The 20819-nt window shown below is 42.1% G+C and overlaps 1 protein-coding gene across 7 annotated transcripts in view; it reads right to left on the bottom strand.

Annotated features, from left to right (window-relative positions):
* The window catches only part of si:ch211-266k8.4 (carabin), an 89055-nt gene that overhangs the window by 63631 nt on the left and 4605 nt on the right, over positions 1-20819 (bottom strand). Inside the window, exons 2-8 of one of the 7 annotated variants that reach the window (XM_055649314.1) lie at positions 19839-20049; positions 17420-17614; positions 15329-15812; positions 11736-11823; positions 11087-11194; positions 5495-5687; positions 3216-3341 (exon numbers count right to left, since the gene is read on the bottom strand). In XM_055649314.1, coding sequence (XP_055505289.1) covers positions 3216-3341; positions 5495-5687; positions 11087-11194; positions 11736-11823; positions 15329-15444 — 631 coding nt within the window. In that variant the 5' untranslated portion in view covers positions 15445-15812; positions 17420-17614; positions 19839-20049. The remainder of the gene's footprint in view (positions 1-3215; positions 3342-5494; positions 5688-11086; positions 11195-11735; positions 11824-15328; positions 15813-17419; positions 17615-19838; positions 20050-20819) is intronic. The other 6 variants (XM_055649316.1, XM_055649320.1, XM_055649318.1 and 3 more) reach the window with 6 other exon arrangements.

Raw genomic sequence — 20819 nt, 5'->3', positions numbered from 1 at the left:
AATTGTACTCTGTCCCCTGCTCCATCTCATTGGCACTCCTCCATTCTTTCCTCCCAAAATGAGATTGTGCTTAACTTTCCCATGTACATGAACCTTTGACAGTGAAGATGGACACAAATTGCTGGTGTAACTCAGCGGGTCAGGCAGCATCTCTGGAGAAAAGGAATGGGTAACTTTTCGGTCGAGACCCTTCCGATGATTCCAGGAATGCGTGGGTTAGCATATGATGAGCGCTTGAGTTGAGAAGGTTAAGGTGGGACCTCATTGAAACTTACAGAATAATGAAAGGCATAGATAAAGTGGATGTGGAAAGGATGTTTCCGCTGGTAGGACCAGAGGTCATAGCCTCATAATTAAAGGGCACTCTTTTAGAAAGGAGGAACTTCTTTAGTCAGAGGGTAGTTAATCTGTAGAACTCATTTCCAAGTCAGTGGATATTTTTAAGGCAGAGATAGACAAATTCTTGAGTAGAACGGGTGTCAAGGGATATGGGGAGAAGGCAGGAAGGGATTAGGAGGCAGAGATCAGCCGTGATTGAATGGCGTAGACGCCATGGGCCAAATGGCTTAATTCTACTCCTATAACTTGTGAAACATCACCTATTCCTTTTCTCCAGAGGTGCTGCCTGACCCGTTGAGTTACTCCTGCATTTCGTGTCTATCTTTGGGGTAAACCAGCATCTGCAGTCCCTTCCTGCAAAGTTTGACCGTGAATCTCCTCATTTTCAATAAGGATGGAGGAACTCACAACCTGCTTACATTCTACTCTTATAACCTAAAAGACACAAGAGTAGGTGTAAATCCATATGACATTAATTAAAAATAACTTAATAACTTCATTTTGAAACTTCTATGCTGAAAAAATAAACAATTATCTGCAAAGTGAAAGCCCATTAATCTCCACTTTGACCATATACAACATATGCAGGTTACATGCAAGACCAAGGGAACAATTTCATTAGCCGGAACACAAGTGCCCCCTGGTGTCCACCACGTTTAACACACTCAACTACGAGGTTAAATGCCTTCAGTCGAACTCTCTCAGCCAAACTAGGTTTGATGTCAAAGAGGAACTGTGATGGTATTAAATATTCGTTGTGATAATGCACAACTTGCATAAATTAAAGCAATTAAATCGTGCTGCTGCTCGCAGTGCCAGAGACCTGGGTTTGATCCTGACCTTGGGTACTGCCTGTGTGGAGTTTGCACATTCTCCCTGTGACTGAAGAAGGGTCTCTACCCAAAACGTCACCTATTCCTTTTTCCAGAGATGCTGCCTGACCCGCTGAGTTACTCCAGCTTTTTGTGTCTATCTCCCTGTGACTGCGTTGGTTTCCTTCCATATCCCAAGATGTGCGGGTTTATAGGTTAATTGGCCACAAAGTGGGAGAACCAGTGTGGATGGGCGATCAATAGTCACAGAGACTCGGTGGGTCAAAGGGCCTGTTTCCATGCAGTATCTTTAAATTAAACTAAACAATTAGATCTGTAATAGCCACAAATTCACACGTTTGAAAGGTTGTGGTGTGAAACACAAAACTTTCCAGGTATTTACCACCCTCTGAGTAAAAACCTCAAAAATCTCCTTTAAAAATTTCCCTCTCTCACCCTAAAGCTATGTCCTCTAGTATCTGCCATTTCCATATATTTTTTGCAATTGAATAAAAGGAAAAGCCTGCCTATATATAGACCATGCATTCTATAACTTCCAAAGCATCTTACAGTTAATATAAAATATTTCAGAAGTGTAGTCACTGGTTTACTGGAGGAAATGAGGCAGCAAAATGGAGACACAAGTAACTACAGATTGTAGAATCTTAAGAAAAACATGAAGTACTGGAGGAATTCAATGGGTCAGGCAGCATCTGTGGAGCAAATGGACAGATGGATGACTTTTCAGGTTTGAACCCTTCTTTCGACTATTTTCGAGGAAAGCTGGAAAAAAGAGGTGGGAATGGAACAAAGCCTGGAAAGTGAAATGAGGATAGAGGTGAGAGGGGTGATGATTGGCAGATGGGTGGAGATAGTAACAAAGGCTCGAGGTGAAAAGGAGACAAAAGAATGTCAGATAAGGAGTGAAGAGAATGAGTGAAATGTAAACCTAAGACTGAGGTGAGAAAAAACTTTTTCACCAAGAGAATTTGTGGAATTCCCTGCCACAGAGGGCAGTGGAGGCCAAATCGCTGGATGGATTTAAGAGAGAGTTAAATAGAGCTCTAGGGGTAGTGGAATCAAGGGATATGGGGAGAATGTAGGCACTGGTTATTGATTGGAGAAGATCAGCCATGATAACAATGAATGGCAGTGCTGGCTCGAAGGGCCAAATGGCCTCCTCCTGCACCTATTTTCTATGTTTCTATGTAAAGGTGGAGGAAGAGATATGGGTGGAAGGGAATGAGGCTAGTGATAAAAGGGAAATGTAAGACGGACAAAAAAGAAGGGCGGAGGAGGGGAAGAGAGCAGGGTGACTGGTGGGGGGAGGTGAGGAGAGAGATGTGCCACATTAGGGTGGTGGTGTGCGGGGATGGGAGCTATTACATGAAATTGAAGAATTCAATATCAACATTGTTGAGTTGTAAGCCACCCAAGTGGAACATGAGGTGCTGTTCCTACAATTTACATGCAGCCTCGCTCTGTTAATGGAGGAGGCTAAAGGGCCTGTCCCGCAGCGATTTTTTTCAGCAACTACCGGAGTCATTGACTAACGTATCAGGTTCGCCGAAAGATTTGAACATTTCAAAATCCAGCAGCGACAAAAAAAATGTTGCGACACTTGAGGAAAAAACATGCGTCAATACGTCACGCCGTGACTTTGTCAGTGACCTGATACCTCAGTCAATGATGCCGACAGTTGCCGAAAAAAATCGGCTAGTGGGACAGGCCCTTTAAGGCAGAAGGGTCAGTATAGGAATGGGCAGTGAAGTAAAATGGTTAGCAAGTGGAAGGCAGCAAGTTTACCCCAGAAACAGCAAAAAGATAATAATCAGAGAAATGTTTTACACTCACATCCATTTTTTTTGAAATAGAGGTTTTGATGTCCAACTAAGAAGCATAGGAAAGAGATAAAAAGCACTGGTTTTCTGTTAATGATCGCAAAATAATTTTTTGCACTGTTCCCAATGATAGTAGGGCAACTGTATTTGAACTGCCTGAGATCTCTTCCTTGCATCAAAAAGTGTAGGGTAAAAGCAAGCAATGACATTGTCTTCACCTTACCTTGACAGTAGCCTATTTGAGGATTATATTCAGCATATGCAGAGAGGATACGGAAAAGCTTTGCTTGTCCTTCTTTAGCTTCTGCACTCCTACCCATCAGGGAACAGTGAGTGGGGAAAGATCTCTCTGTGCAAAATAAAATCACAAGTCAAATTCTGCTTCAGACATTTTTTTTTTTTTACATACTAAGAAATGCATAAATTTATAAACAATTGGCCCATAATTTCCTGGCAGGGAAGAAACTTGTCACACTGACCGACTCGCTAGTCCACACTAACCTCTGGCAGAGCTTCCAGCAACAACGTCCTTACGGAAGCCACCACCAGCCAGGTTGATGGATTCCTGAGCTGTGTGGGGCCTTTTGGCCATGAATGTTATCTCGTGAGCGATACTAGAGGTGGGGGTGGGTGTAAAAGATCCTTGCCCACGGCAAAGAATATTTTGGAAGCAGCCAAGAATTAGCCGACCTAGTCAGCTGCCAAAACTGTTAAGAGAAATACCTCCGACTTCAGAAACTTTGAAAGATTACTTAAAATTAATCACAGTAGTAAATCTGTTCATAAAAAAACAATTCCGAAAACAAAATGTAAAAATTACCTTTACATCTTCTCCTCAAAACTGTTCCTCTCCGGTGAAACTGAGACCTCTAACCTGCTGGGTTGTGGTCTCATCACATAATCTAGGGGAAAGCAGGGTTGGCTGTCCTTTCTTGAGGAGAACAGAGGTAGTACAGATCTAAAACCTCAGCAAGTCTCCATCAGTTTGGGAGTTGGAACTTCCCTAGTGTTTGTTTTGGAGCTCCAAGCTTCCCAATGCTGGCAGACACAGAGACATGGAAAAGCTGAGGGAATGACCTCATAGAGAGAGATCTCCAAACTCATGAAAAAGTTGGGTATAAGAACATTTGTGGAGGCATATCAAAAATAGTCTTCACTCTGATCTAGATATCAATAAATTCAATAGGGAGTTCAGGAGAAAGGTCTTTGCCCAGACACAGATGAGAAAGTAGAATTCATTCTCACAAGAAGTAGTTGCAGAGATTATAACTGGTGTGCTTATATGAGGGATCAAGGAATCGAAGAAAAAAAAAACCTATCTCAAATTCAAACTAATGGCAGTCCCATTACCTTCCCATGGGGGAGTATAAATACAAAACAAATCATGCAGAGCCACACTCTTGTCATTACTGTGGATCACTCCGACTACTTCACACTGTCCTCAGAAACTAATCCCACTGCCTTACACTCTCCAGATACGACTTGTCTGCCTTTTAAAGCAATCATGGTTGATCTATGCTGGCCTCCTCATTTTCCATAGCCCTCAGATGCCTCAAATCTTCAAAGGTTTATCTACATCCAATTTAAGTACTACTGCTGAGCCAGACTCCATAAACTTCTGTGGTAGAGAAGTCCACAGATCACCACCATCTACTCACTACCATCTGCAAGAAGAAACTTCTACATAGCTCAGTTTTAAACGAACGGCGACTAATCTTGCAACTATGTCCCTTTGCTTGCGACTCTCCCACTAGTGGAAACTTCTCTACCCTGTCAAGCCCCCTTAAGATCTTATTTTTCCATCAGATAACCTCTCGTTCTTTTTAAATACAAATAATTCACTTCCAAATTGTTTCCTCTCTCTTGATAGGGAAATCCCTGGATCCCATCTATTAGCTCGGTGAATTTCCTTTAGACTGCCTCCAATTACTTTAGGCTTTAGAGAGCGTGGAAACAAGCCCTGCAGCCCACTAAGTCCACATTGACCAGCGATCACCCCGTACACTAACACTATCCTACACACTAGGAACAATTTAGCCATTTAACCTACAAACCAGTACGTCTGGATTGTGGGAGGAAATCAGAGCACCCAAACTCCGTACAGACAGCACCCGTAGTCAGGATCGAACCTGGTTCTCTAGCGTTGTAAGACAGCATCTCTACCACAGCACCACAGTGCCGCCCCTAATGCTACTCTATCCTTTGGGAAGGAGACTGAAACAGTGCACAGTACTCCAGGTGTGGCCTTACTAACACCCTGTACAATTAGAATAACTATCTCGAATTGGTAAATAACGAAATAAATATGTCACATTACTTTCTAATAGAAGCTATCAGCTATCCCAAACCTCCACAATCCATTCATATTCGGGGCCAACCCATCGCCGTTGACTCAGTTCCACTTTACCAAGCACTCAGCTGTGCAACTCACTATCCACGCATCCCTTGAGCTTTGTTACTCAATTAACAAGGCCATCACTTCCGCACAATTCATCATCTCACCTACGTCCAACACGATCTGTCTCAAGGTTTCAATCTTGACTTCTGGCTCTTGAGCAGGCGCTAGATTCCTGGTTCCACCTGCCATTCCAGCCCTCACCTTGTGTGCACCGTCCAATGTGGATACGGCCATCTGCACTCCGTATTCATTCACACCAAGTGTGGATAGCTGGCTGCGGAGCTCTTGCACGTAATCCTGGGAGGAATGTTGGTAGTGTTAAGATAACCAGTTTATTCCATTAGTCAAGGAATCAATTACATTTATAACACAGAAGGCCCCAACGTGCAGTCCAGTTTAATCCAACCACCCACACTTGCTTGACACGATAAATGCTGGGGCAAAATCATCAATCCACCAACCACTGGGTGAAAGAAATTCTGAAAAACTGACTAATTCTTCCATCAATTAGTTTAGGATGGTAAATATCTTTTTTTTAGTTCAGTTTTCACCACATAGATGTCACAGGGTGGCATGGTGGCGCAGCGATAGAGTTGCTGCCTTACAGTGCTTGCAGCGCCTGAGACCTGTACGGAGTTTGTACGTTCTACCCGTTTGCGTGTGTTTTTTTTTCTGAGATCTTGGGTTTCCTTCCACACTCCAACGACGTACAGGTTTGTTGGTTAATTGGCTTGGTATAAATGTCAATTGTCCCTAGTGTGTGTAGAATAGTGTTAATGCGCTGGGATCGCTGGTCGGGCGGACTCGGTGGGCCGAAGGGCATGTTTCTGCGCTGTATCTCTAAACTAAACCAAACTGGCAAGACCAGCATTTATTGTCCATCCTTTGAGAACTCCTTCTGGCAAAGGTGCTCCCAAAGTTGTGTTGGGAAGGGAGTTCCAGGATTTTAACGGTGATGAAGAACGACTGATGATATATCACAGGTAAGTCAGGATGATGTGTGACTTAGAGGGGAAGAAACAAGTGGTGATGTTCCCATACACCTGTAGCCATTTCATTCTTGTTGTTAGAAGTGATGAATTTATAAGATGCTGCTGGAGTAGACTAGATGAGTAACTGTAGTGCATTTTGTAAAGGGTCCACACGGCAGCTACTGTGCAGTGGTGGAGGGAAAACATGTTTGCTGTGGTCAGTGGAGTACCAGTCAAATTGCCTGCTTTGTCTTTAATGGTGTCAAGCTTCATCTCATCCTTGGCTTGTGTCTGGTTGATGTTGGAAAAGCTTTGGGTCACTCACCAGAAGATATCCAGCCTCTGGCCACAGTTTTTTGGGGGTAGATTGGTAAATTGAGAAAAATTGAGTAAATTAAGAAATTTCTTAGCATATAAAAGTTTGATTAAAAATCTGGAAAGTAGCTTTTCTGAATCCGGCGGTACGTGCCTTCAAGCTTCTGTATCTTCTGTCCAACAGGAGAGGGGAGGAGAGAGAATGATTTGGGTGTGAGTGGTATCTGATTTTGTGAAGCAGCATGAAGTGGAGATCAAGTCAACAGTATGGAGGCTGGTTTACGTGATGGGCAGGGCTGCGTACACAGCTCAGATTTTATTTTATGGTCTTGGTAGAGCAGTTAGCATTCCAGGCTGTGATACTTTCTGTAGAAATTGGTAAGAATCATTGGGGCATGCTGAATTTCGTTTGTCTTCTGAGGAAGTGGAGCCATTGGAGTACTTTCTTGGCCGTAGATTCAATGTGATTGGTCCAGGACAAATTTGGGAAGGGGGATGGAGAGTAGTGTTGGTGAGAGATGTGAAGAGAGTCAGGAAGAAGTGACAACGCCGTTTGAAACCAGAATGAAGACATCATTCTCATTGTTAATTCCTTATAGTCATACAACGTCGAAACAGGCCCTTCGGCCCAACGTGTCCACAACGACCAACATGTCCCATCAATGCTGGTCCTATCCTTGAAGCTGTCAATGTTTTTATGAAATGTTGCAAAAGTACGTGCCTCCACTACCTCTTCTGGCAGTTCGCCCCATACACCACAACCCTTAGTGTAAAAATGTTATCCCTCAGGTTCCTATTAAATCTTTCCCCCCCCACTTTAAACCAATGTCCTCTGGTTCTCGATTCCCCAACACTGGGAAAGAGATTCTGTGCATTGACCCGATCTATTCCTCTCACGATTTTGTACACCACTATGAGATCATCCTTCATCCTCCTGTGCTCCAAGGAATGGAGTCCTAACCTGCTCAAACTCTTTCTAGAGCTCAGCCCCTTGAGTCCTGGCAACCTCCTCATAAATCTTCTCTAAACCCTTTCCAGCTCGACAACATTTTTGCTATAACATGGTGCCCAAAACTGAACACAATACAGCTGCTCCTCGACCTACAATGGGGTTACAGTTCGATAAACCCATCGTAAATCGAAAATATCGCACGTCGAAAACGCACAATTTGATCATTGGACCGGAAGTGAGCTGCGGCTCGCTGCCATTGCCGAACATTTGCACCATCGTAAAGTCGAAATATCGTAAGTCGCAGCATCGTAAATCGGGGAGCATCTGTACTATCCAGCCTATCTACGTGTGATACCACTTTCAAGGAACTATGTACCTGCACTCACAGATCCCTCTGCTCTACAACATTCCCCAGAGCCCTACAATTCATCGTGCAGTTCTTGCTCATGCTAGACTTCCCAAAAGGTACCACCTCACATTTCTCCGTATTAAATTCCATCAACCATTCCTCAGCCCACCTGCCCAACCGAACAAGATCCTGCTGCAATTTTGATAACAATCTTCGCTATTTACAATACCACTCACTTTTGTGTCATCTGCAAACTTGCTAATCATGCCATGTGCATTCTCATGTCCTTATGTGCCAACTGTTGATAGAGACGAATTACTTTTACGTTCATAACTCCTGCAGGACTTTCAATTATTCAGATTATTTTTCTAGAGAAAATGCTGTAGTCTCTGCTCTTTAAATAGTGTTGTGGTTTCTGAATGAATTGGCCTTGTTTATCACTGAACAACAGCAGTGTTGTCAACCACAGCCCAGGACACAGCTCGCTGGCTGACACAATTGATGCTCTATTATAGTAAATTGATGCCCCAATTTGATGAACTTACTGTCCAGTGAAGTCATCTCAATTTTCTCATTATTCTCTCTAAGACAGTATAACAATTGCTGTTCAAATTCAAAACCTTGCAGATCTGAAATGAAACAAGATCTTTGAAAATACTCAATAGGTTGAGCAGTGACTACGGAGGTAATATTTCACCTTTTTTCAGAATCTGCAACATTAAACTATTTCTATCATTTCCTCGTTTTGATTAAAAAAAGGGTCATTGATATGAAAAGTTAATTATGTTTCTCTCTCCACAAAAACACTGCCTGACCTGCGATACAGCATAGAAGCAGGCTCTTCCTTCTCCCTGTGCATGCTAATCAAGTTGCTTAACTAAGCTAAAATCCATTAGTCTGCGTCTGGCCCATATTCCTCCAAATCTTTCCTATCCAGGTACTAGTTGCCCTTCAGGTCCCTCTCAAGTATTTGTCCTCTCACCTTAATCCTATGTCTGCTAGTTATAGACTCCCCTACTCTAGGGGAAAGACTATGGCTATTCAACTTATCAATGCCCCTCATGATTGTATAAATCTCTATGAGGTCACCCCCCAGCCTCACATCCTCCAGAAAAAAAGTCCCAGCCTATCCCAGGTCTCGTTGCAACCCAGGTCACATTCTCATGAATGTTTCTGGTCAATGATCCCAATGTGCTACCCATTGATATTTCAGTTACTTGTCCTGCCTCATTTACTAATTGGAGATCCCTCTCTAGTTGGGCCATCAACGCATCCTTTGAGAAAATTTCCTTGGACACAATTAACCAATTCCAGTCCGCCCAAATATTTACTGCTAAGGCAGTCCTAGAGAGGTTGAAATCCCATATTATTACAACTATTATTTCTACATTTTAATTCCAACGTCCACATACATACACTCACTGGATGATCCACCGGGAATATCCTGCCTAAGTCCTGCCATGATGTCTCGCCTCGATTAAAAATACAACTTCCCCATATCTCTTACATACTTCTTTATCATGCCTGGAACATCTGTACCACAGAACATTGAACTGCCGGTCTTGTCCCTCCCTCAACCTTATTTCTGTAATAATCCAGTCCTATGTACCAATCCATGCCCTGAGCTCTTCTGCCTTACCTGTCAGGCCTCTTGCATTAAAATAAATGTAGATTAGTCTATCAGACCTTCCTTGTACCCTATGTAACCCCTTCCTGTCCTGTCTACTGAACCTGCTCCCCTTTGCTCACTATAACATTTATATTTGCCTCGTCTTTAACACATGCAACACTACTGCTTTAGGTACCTCACCTTCCCCCATGTTGCCTGACTGACTAAAACCCTACCAAATTGTGGTAGCAAATCACCACGCCAGGATATTGGTTCCCCTCCAGTTCAGATGTAACCCATCCACTTGTATGAATCCCACCTGCCTTGGAAGAGAACCCAATGATCCATTTACCCGAAGCCCTCCCTCCTGCACCATCTTCTTAGCCATACATTTAACTGTACTATCCTCCTATTCCCTGCCTTGCGAGCTCATGGCCTGGGGAGCAACCCTGAGATACAATGTGATGAATTTTGACCACAAACTGGAAGAGATGCTTTCATTACATGATGGATCAATGACTAGAGAGCAGAATTAAAACTGTCAAATGGATCAGTGGAGAAATGACCAAGTTGCTGTGATCTGGAAAATACAGTTCTTGCGATGCCACTTTTAAGGAGCCATGTACATGCACTCCTAGATCCCTATGTTCTACAACATTCCCCAGGGCCCCACCATTTCACTGTGAAATGCCTTTGTTTGGCTTTCTAAAATGCAATAACTCACACTTATCTGTATTAAACTCCATTGACAATTCCTCAGCCCAATTGCCCCGCTGATCATGATCACGTGGTAATTTTTGATAACCATCTTCACTGTCTACAATACCACTCATCTGCAAACGTACTAATAATGCCTTGTTCATTCTCAACCCAATCGTTGATATAAACCACAAACAGCAATGGGCACGGCACCAATCCCTGAGGCACACGACTAGTCACAGGCCTCCATGAAGCCAATTCTCTATCCTGTCCACTAGCTTTCCCTAGATCCCATGTGATCTAACCTCCCAGAGCAGCTTCTCCATACCAAATGCTGTTATTTCACTTCTCTACATTTGAAAGTTCTGATGTAGCAAGTCATAAAAATAAAATAAAGGTGATTGCTCGGACAAGTTACTTTAATTTGAATGTTATTATTGGCTTCTATCTGATTTGCATGACAAACTGCTCAGTTTTCTCGAGATGAATTATGCAGCCACTGCTCACAGTCACAATGCATTTTGTGTCTTTCAGAGGCATCAACCTCAGGTATCCTGACCAGTAATTATTCCTCAAACAATAACATGAAAAAAATAATTGGTTATTATTGTTATTCTTTATGGGATTTTCACTGTTGTGTTAGCAATATTTCATAGATTAATTTTCAAAATACTTCTTTGGTTGCATTGTGAAATTGGGAATCATGAATATTGATTTAAGTCTATTTCTGCCTTGGTGTTCAGACTATTACTGGTATATTCGAAAAACTTTAAAATAAAGGTAAAAAATAGATTTCCTTACCTGGTAGGTGTGAATGCTACTCTCTTTCACTCGCTCACTGCCCAAAAGGCATTTCCACAGTTGGCCACGTAGTGCAGTGGGAACTCCTGATTCTAGGAATCTATGTATCTGAAATAAGTTTTGCAATGAAAAATATATGTAAATATATCTTCTGAATGCCGTGCACTGGTACTCTGCTTAGCAATACCCACAGGGTGGTGACTCATTACAATGCTTATCTGAACACTTGCAGGTATGCGTGTAACTGTTCCGGAGTGCTGGAGTAACTCAGTGGGTCAGGCAGCATCTTTGGAGAAAAAGGGTGGGTGACGTTTTAGGCCGGGACACTTCTTCAGACCCTTTTGTAACTGCACCTAACCGTACCAGGAATTTGGTGCAAACCCCAGCTCTCCCCTCTTTTGTGCCAGGAATCTGGTGCAATCCACTGTCTTTCCTTTCAGGTCCAGTCAAGTTTATTGCCAGATGCACAAGTACTGTGAAGTACAGGTACAAAGAAAATCTTGCTTGCAGCAGCAGCACCACAGACCACATAGACTCAGACAACAGGATCAGAATCAGGAGGAAAGAAACCATTTTGCAAAAGGTAAGCACATCCCTTTATTCCACGGACACTCAATTTTTTTTCATAGGACCATGAAATTCTAGTTACCTTGTTTGTGCAGGATCCATCAGTCTCATTCCAGTTTCTGAACATCTCCTGCCATAATTCTATCTTGAAAGTGCTGACACTTGGGTAACTGAGAATAATGGTACCAAAGGCAAATATGTTAAAACAGAAAATAAGAACAGAATTCAATAGAGCCTTTCACAAACTCAGAATATCCCAAAGCAATTTACAAACAATTAGGCACTTTTAAAATGTAATTTAAGAAACGTTGCAAGCAGCCAACTCCCAAAGTCAGCAATGTGATGAACAACCAGCTAATCTTGTGAGATCATGTGTGCAAAGATCTGGACTTTAGTATTGGTATTGGGTTATTATTTTCACAAGTAGCGGGATACAGTGAAAACCTGTGTTAGTTTCCATTAAAATCATACTCATCATGAGGGCAATCAAGTCATACTCGAGCACAGCAGGTTGTGCAAAGAGAAAAATACCAGAGTGCATTACAGCTCCCGAGAAAATGTAGATAACAAAAGTGCAAGGACCACAGTGAGCTAGGTTAGGAGATCATGACTAAATCCTCAGCATATGAGAGGTTCATTCAGAAGTTCCATAACATCATGGAAGAAGCTGGTGGTGCAGGCGTTTGAGCTTTTGTGTGTTCTTCCTGACGGGAGAGGGGAGAAGAGGAATGTTAGTGATCCTTGATTGTGTCGCCGCTTTCCTGAGGCAACATGAATGGAGATGGAGTCAATGGGGTTGTATGAAACATCCACAACCCTCTACAATTTCTTACAACCTTGGGTAGTGATGTTGCCAAACCAAATCCCGACAGGCTGCTTTCTATTATACACCTGCAGAAGTTGGTAAGAGTCGTTGGAGACATGACCAGCTTCATTCGTCTTATGAGAAAGTAGAGGCATCGGTGTACTTTCTTGGTCGTAGATTCAATGTGGTTGCTCCAGGTCAAATTGTTGGTGATATTTACACCGTTGACCTTCAAGCTCTCAAACATCTCATCCCGGCCCGTGTGTGCCGGGACGCTCCCGGAAAGTTAGCCCAACTAGCCTACCGCGGACCGACCTCGGAGAACGCGCACGGTAGGCCCGGTTTGCCAGCTAGTCTCCGGCAGGATCGGGAACCCACCTAAAGGCTCGACGGACTCCGCCGGAAGGCTCGCGTAAAACCATATAACAATTACAGCACGGAAAAAGGCCATCTCGGCCCTTCTAGTCCATGCCGAACACTTACTCTCACCTAGTCCCATCTACCTGCACTCAGACCATAACCCTCCATTCCTTTCCCGTCCATGTACCTATCCAATTTATTTTTAAATGATAAAAATGAACCTGCCTTTCCACTTCCACTGGAAGCTCATTCCACACAGCTACCACTCTCGGAGTAAAGAAGATCCCCCTCATGTTGCCCCTAAACCTTTGTCCCTTAATTCTTAAATCATGTCCTCTTGTTTGAATCTTCCCTACTCTCAATAAGTTCCCTACTCTCAATAGGTCGAAGGCTTACAGTCAGCGGGACCTCGCCCAAAGGTTCGGCGGTCGACGGGACCAGGAACCCGCCCGAAGGCTCGCCTGCTGGCGTAACCAGGAGGGAGCTGGAGAGGTCAGACGTGAGGAGCAAAAACTAGTAGGAGGGTAAACCAGGGTAATGCCTCCAACGCCTTCAGGTAGGCTGCAGAAGGCACCTCCAGGACACAAAGATGGCTGGGCGACAGGAGAGGAATGTCAGTTTTGCAGGAACTGCTCCAGTATATCGAGCAAGCAGGCTGACCGGACTTGGTTCATGAAGATAATAACTAGCCCCTTCATCTTGCTGACATTAAGGGAGTGGTTACTGTCTTGGCACCATGTTTTTAAGTTCTCTACCTCCTTTCTGTACTCTGTTTTGTCATTATTCGAGATCATGCCCACTATGGTGGTATCATCTGTTGAGTTACTCTATTTGGATGTAAATATAGATGGGTTAGTTAGTGGGTTTGCAGATGACACCAATATTACCAGATTTGCAAACAGCGAGCAACGTATACAGAAGTATATAGATAGACTATAGAAATGGGTGATGAAATGACAGATGGAGTTTAATCCAAGCAGGTGTGAAGTTGCACTTTGGGAGATTGAATGCAAGGGGAAAATATACAATTAATGGCAAAACTTGAACTGCATTGATGTACAGAGGAATTCTATTACTCACCCACATCCCAGGGACAATTTCCATGGATAATTAACCCATGCAGTGACAGGGTGAATGTGCAAACTCCACATAGTCAGCACTGGAAGTCAGGATCAAACCGAGGCCACTGGGCCTGTGTGGCAACAACTCTTCTAACTATGCCACTGTCCCATTTGTACGCTTCTTCATGCTCTATAATGGCCGAGGTGGACTGAGGAAGTTTTCAAAACCATTTTGAAATGATGGACAGTTAAAATGGAGAAGGCTCATTCAGTATAATAATGTTTAAATGGCATTAGGACAAGTATTTGGATGGGAAAGTAGTGTTCAGGCTTAATGAAGGCAAATAGGAATGGAGTAGATAGACATCACGGTCAACATGGATAGTTGAGCTGAAGGACCCATTTTTGTGCTATACGTTATAAAAAAACTCTTCATCAGGAGCATGCAGGAGCTCAACGTGAATGGCAGAATTTTCAAGCTACCCAGCCTGCTTCTTGCCTACCCAATTAGTTGCAGAGCCCGTGAGTACCATGTTAACCTCATCGCATCGCATCGCCCCCTCCCCCTCAAAACGCAAACAGAACTGAAGGAAAATAAAGCATTCTAAGTCCAGAGCGACTAACTAAGAAGATTTTAACTGCTTTTGTTGAATATGTTCACTCTGGCATCTGGACAGTGAAGCTTATTCAGTTGATTTGATCTGATGCATTGGTGGCTGGGTTTTTTTTTAATTAGTTCACTTTTGAATATTATGCAGGTTTCATTTTGCCCTGTTGATAACGGTGCATTGATTGGGGTTGGTCTTGTTCATTGAAAGTGCCTTATTGAGTCAATTAATCGAGTTTATTTATAGTATTTCGTATTGTCTCTTCGTCTCTAGCCTTTGTCCACCCATCTGCCAATCATTTGGTAGGCCTTGTCCTGCCCCCACCACTATTCCATCTTTCTCTCTCCCACCCACCTCACCTATTCCACCTTTCTCTCCCCCCTCCGACTACAATCAGTCTGAAGAAGCGTCACAGCTGCCTGACCCCCTGAGCACTTCATGTTTTATTCATTGATAGTTTTTTTTTGTTAGTTTGCTTCTGGTTTACTAATGTGGTTTTGATGTGGTATATCGATAGCATGACTTGCTGAATGATTTTTTTCTGATTGATTAATGGTCTGTTTTATTGATGGTCTGGCTAGGTGAATGGTTTCGATCTGGGTTATTAATAGTCTGACTTGTTAAGTGGACTTCTCTGGTTTATTGATGACTTTGTCTTTTGAGGTTTTGGTCCCGTTTGGTCTGGTTTGCTGCGCACATTTTCTCTACTTTACTAACGGTCTAATTTTACTTTATTTGCCTTATTGACCGTCTGCTTTGTTGGTGGGCTTGTTCTATTGACTAGTTCTTTGAGAAGGGTTGGTCTGTTTTATTGAGTATGCGGGTTCAGCAGGTCACTTGCCTGTACTCATGGCTGCGATGTTGTTGCTTCCACCTGTCACAATGTCTCCGGAACACGGCGAACCCGAACTCATCGAAGCCAAGCACACATTGCTTCTCGGATGGGCAGCAATTCATGTTCTGTTGACGACTGTGTTTATAAAACTCCAGCCGCAGCAACGGGAAAACTTCACTGAACCGCTTTCTCGGTCAATAATAAAAGGCAAATTCGAATCTAGCGCCTCGTCCGCAGATGTCCCACTCCACTCCGATTGGACAGGACGCGCGATTGTCAAGCCGGGCCCCGACCAATGGCTGCTCTCGCGTCTGTCGATTGGGCGACGCTTGTACCAATCAGAGGTCACCCAGGCCTTGAACTCCGCGTTTGAAAAACATTTGGAAGTTTTCGCAACTTTTATCCGAAGTTTTTCATATTGATGTTCTTCCAGTGATCTCCAATTTCTAGTCGTAGATCCCTCCAGAGGCCGACAACTAGGTGGGTGTTCCTGTTGATCAGAAAAGTCAACAAAGCCATGCACGCAATCTGAATTACAAGCAGCATTAAGTGTCCGTAGACATTGATTAAATACTATGTAAGGGGAATAAATCTCGATAGTAATCTATTAATGTAAAATTATATTTTCACTGTCATGACATCACAATCGTAATATAAAATCATCCTTAATTTTCTTTAATTATAGGTTTTGAAGTAAATATTTAAAATATCTAAAAATAAAATAATATTTTAGGCTTAAAAACTCCTGTGGTTCATGAAATCCATCTTGCCCAGCAATGGCGTATGATTTAGCTATAGTTGGAATGAATGAATGGGTTTATTGGCCAAGTATTCACTTACAAGGAATTTGCCTTGGTGCTCCGCCCGCAAGTGACAATATGACATACAGTGACAGTTAGGAATGACACATTAAACATTAACAATAAAACATTATCATTAAACATGTGAAATAAATAAAATACCAGAGCAAATATAGGGCCGTTCATAATAGGGCTGTTCTTCCTGCTTGTATATCTGGTAAGTGTTGCATTTAATTTTAGTTGGGTACCTCCATTCACAGGTAGTGACTACCTGCAGTGTTAGTCACCAGTTGGTATTTCAACTATTTTTCAAGAGTTGGCCTTTGGGTGTATTAGTGAACCATCACTTGGCATCTTGCAGAAATGTCAGAGTTGCTTCGAGAGTGCACAGAGTGGTGAGTGGTGAAGGTGCCCCCACTGTGCTATCAGGGAATTCTAGCAACAATGTTTTTTACTTTTTAAAATGATTTTTAAAAGACATTTGGACAAAGATGAATAGGAGGATTTAGCAGACTATGAGCCAAATGCAGGCAAATGGAACAAGCCCAATATGCTGATTTGATTGGCATGGACATGTTGGGCCAAAGGGCCTGTTTCCATTACTCTATGACTATTTTCCTGCATCCCTTCTCTAATATCCAGTCATATCAATTTGTGTTTTGAATGCTATCATTAATTGAATTTCAAAGATCCTCTAGGATACAGAATACCAAAAATTCACTATCACCGAGTGAAGAAATTTCAATGTGTCAGCCCCAAATGCTGTGGTAATATACAGTCACATTGGGCTTATGTGTGACGTGGAGAAGAACTCTCAATTTCCATATTCTGAGGTTGCAAAAGAGAGGTGTAGCTTCGCAACATGTTGCAGAGCTGGCTAAATATTATGCATTCTGTTGGTAATTGCGGGAATGGATATTCTATCCATTGTACAAATCAATTCTGTAAAACATTTCACTCCATTGATTTAGAGAAGATATAATCCTTCTTCAGATGATGACTAAATAAAAGTCATGAAAAAAGATTTAATTTAGTTCATAAAGAAATAGAAGACATTTTGCAGTAATTGATTAATTTGCAGTAATCCTTTTTGTATTTATTTACAAACCTGTATTTTTTAAATATATAGGTGAGAATAATTGCAAATGGGGAAAAATACAAAAACCTTTATTTAAGCAACAATCTTTTACATTTCATAACGCAAGGTAAAACACCATGTGCTCAATGAATTAACCAGACTTTACACACATGATCTCACAAGATTAATGACCACCAACAACTTGTATTCATATAGCACCTTTAATGTAGTAAAGCTTTCCAACCTAGATCCAGTCTGAAGAAGGGTCGTGAGGCGAAATGCTTTTGGTCTATTTCCTCCATAAATGCTGCCTGACCCGCTGAGTTACTCCAGCACTTTGTGTTTTGCTCAAGATTCAACATCTGCAGTTTCTTGTACATCCACAGTATGATGGACGAGAAGATAATCCAGACTCTGTCAGATGTGGATTTAAAAAAAAAGTCTTTACTTCTCACAATATGAGGTAATTCAGCACATTGCCAGTTCTGAGCATTCCCTCAGTTCCATTCTCCAATTTATTTATTTATCACTAGCCTATTCGCTCTCATATGGCCATCAAGGACCCTTCCTGTCCTGATGTGGGAGGAAAATAGAACACCAGGAGGAAATATTTGCAGTCATAGCGAGAATGTGCACCCCAATCGGGATGGAACCCAAATTCCTGGAGATGTGTGGCAAACAGATGGACTTGCAGAGCTTAGGATTTGGTTACTGAAGGCATGTGAAAAAGATTAAAAGAGAAATTCAACTGTAGGAGTCTTGACATCTTGGAGTGTTATAAAACTGGAAGGATTACAGAGATAGGAAGACCATGGATGGATTTGAAAACGGATGCACATATTTTGAATTGTATTGTTCAACTGGAAGTAATGTAGATTAACAAGCACAGGAGTGATGAGTGAACAGAGCCTGGGGAAAATTTGAACATGGGTGGCAGTATTCAAACGATCTCAAGCTTAATGAGGCCAGAATAAGAGACGCTGGCTAGAAGTATTATAGAACAGTCAATCTAGATAGAAATGCATGAATCACCAGTTAGTGGTTGGTGATTGACGAATGAAGTAATTGATGAAGATAATTGGTAGAGTTGTTGCCTTATAGCGCTTACAGCGTCAGAGCCGGGTTCGATCCTGACTATGGTTACTTGTCTGTGCAGAGTCTATATGTTCTCCCTGTGACCTGCTTGGATTTTCTCCGATCTTTGGTTTCCTCCCGCATTCCAAAGACGTACAGGTTTGTAGGTTAATTAATATTGGCTTGGTATAAATGTAAATTGTCCCTAGTGTGAGTAGGATAGTGTTAATGTGGGGATCGCTGGTTGGTGCAGACTCGGTGGGCCGAGGGGCCTGTTTCCTCGCTGTATCTCTAAACTAAAAAAATTAATAGTGCCCACATCATTAGAAAAACTCCCATTCATACATGAGCAGAGTCAAGAGATCTTTATGTACAGATAGTATGGTTTCTGATGTGAAGAATCTATATATTGTGATTTTTTTTTTAAACTGTTAATAGTGTACAAGATACTAGAATGAGAAATTATCTTCCCTCTCTTTAGATAGTGAATTGATGCACATACATAGTGTACATTTTGCACTAAAAGATTATTATTTCTCATACAACAGTATCTTTGAGGAAGGCAGGTTAAGTTTTCAGATGCAGCATTTCTGCAGATAGACTGGAGAAGTTGGATCATTGACCTTGGAGCAGAGAAGATTAAGCTGCTGTTTGATGCAAGCCCTTCGACCGACCAGCGATCACCCATACACCCTAGTGTGTAGTTCTATCCTACACACTAGCAACAATTTACAGAAGCCAATAAACCTACAAATCTGCACGTCTTTGGAATGTGGGAGGAAACCGGAATATGTGGCGTAAACCCACGTGGCCACAAGGAGAACATACAAACTCCATACAGGCAGCACCTGTAGTCGGATCAAACCTGGGTTCCTGGTACTGTAAGGCAGCAACTCTACTGGCACTGGGCCTTCACAGTGGTGAAAGCAGATTTAATGATAGCTTTCTATAGTTAATTGAATAAATAATTAAGGAAGGAAAATTTGCAGGGCAAAGGGAATGATCTAACAAATGGGTCTGCCTTCTTGCACACAGAGATACGTTGCAGACTCGATGGGCCAAATTATCTCTTTCTGAGCTGTAATGAAACTATACAATAATATGTTTACATATGTGTGTATACATATTTGGCTAATAAAATGTATTCAAAATTGTATTCAATTCAATTAAAAGCCGAGTGTGTAACTGAGTAGAGCACTTTTGCCACCAGATTGAGAATTTACCCTGTCAAACCTGTGTAATAGGTTGATGTGCAATGGTTACTCCCCATTAAAAGGCAGGTAACTTCCACTCCACCATATGAAGTTTGGCCTCTGGAATTTCAGAACTCTCATTGACATAATGGCAGATTTGCATGCTGTTTCCCCATTGTAGATCAGGAAATCAGACACTTTGATGCTGGCATTGCCGCACTATGTTGGACACAACAAGCAGAAGGTGGTCAATTTAAAGGACTTGAGTGGCTGTTCTTTCTTCTGGAGGTTCAAACTGGAAGAGGAGCACCGTTTTCAAGAAGTGAAATTCATCATGAAGAATGAGTTAGTTTGTCTTCCCCGTAACTCACCTGTCAAATTAGTGAATGCTGTACGAGTCTTCAGCTCACACTAACTTGGTACCAATACACCTTGTTCATCGTGCATATGTCCCAATCCTTCAAACTTCAGATAAAGCCATGGAGACCTTCTGTTCTGATTTTTTTTTAAACTTGATCACGACAAACTAGCCTACTTCCACACCAGGGTGGGAAAGGACATAATCTTCCGTCAAGGCATGATCTGCAAAGAAAGAGAAATTTGGCTCCAAAGGGTTCTTCCTTTGACAATTACACTTGGAGGGCAACCTCATTATAACCAATATACTGTTTCAAACAAGGCTCTGTCATCACCTTCACAATTTTCTCAGTCTTTTATGCCAGTTGGTTGCATTTCACTTTCAACAAACTTCCCAGGGGAGGGAAGCTAATCTTCAGAATGAATAGGAAGCTATTCAATGTACGTAAGTGACTGCACTGCAGAACCAAGGTTGTCTAAATTTCAATGAATCGGTGCATGCTCAGATGGCATCATCAATGGGGAGGGAATGCCGAGGGGCAATTTTTCAGCTTGTAAATATCACAGTCAAAAGACAGAATGTTGTTCAAATTAATCTATGGCAGCAATATTTCCTACAAACAGATCAATACTCAAGATCATCTCAGGCAAGTAACGGCAGAAATACTGTAATTAAATTCAGAGAAGATTAATTTATTGTCATATTCACCAGGGTGCAATTAAATTATTAGTTTGCATGATGCTCAGAGTAAACAATAAACATAATAAGTACACAATAAATACAACAATGAATGCAAGAACGGCAGAATGATTCAAAGATAGTAGTACAAAAAACATGACAAAGTGCAATTACAATAACCGAATGAGGTAGAGTTAAGCATAAGGATAATAAAAAAGAACTGCAGAAGCTGGTTTATACCAAAGATAGACACAAAGTGCAGGAGTAACTCAGTAGTAAAGTCAGGTCTGAAGAATGATCCGGACCGGAAACATGA

The sequence above is a fragment of the Leucoraja erinacea genome, chromosome 18, assembly GCF_028641065.1.
Source record: "Leucoraja erinacea ecotype New England chromosome 18, Leri_hhj_1, whole genome shotgun sequence".
In the NCBI taxonomy this organism is placed as follows: Eukaryota; Metazoa; Chordata; class Chondrichthyes; order Rajiformes; family Rajidae; genus Leucoraja; species Leucoraja erinaceus.
The sequence above is the reverse complement of the archived record's forward strand: the minus strand, read 5'-3'. Positions and strand labels throughout refer to the sequence as shown.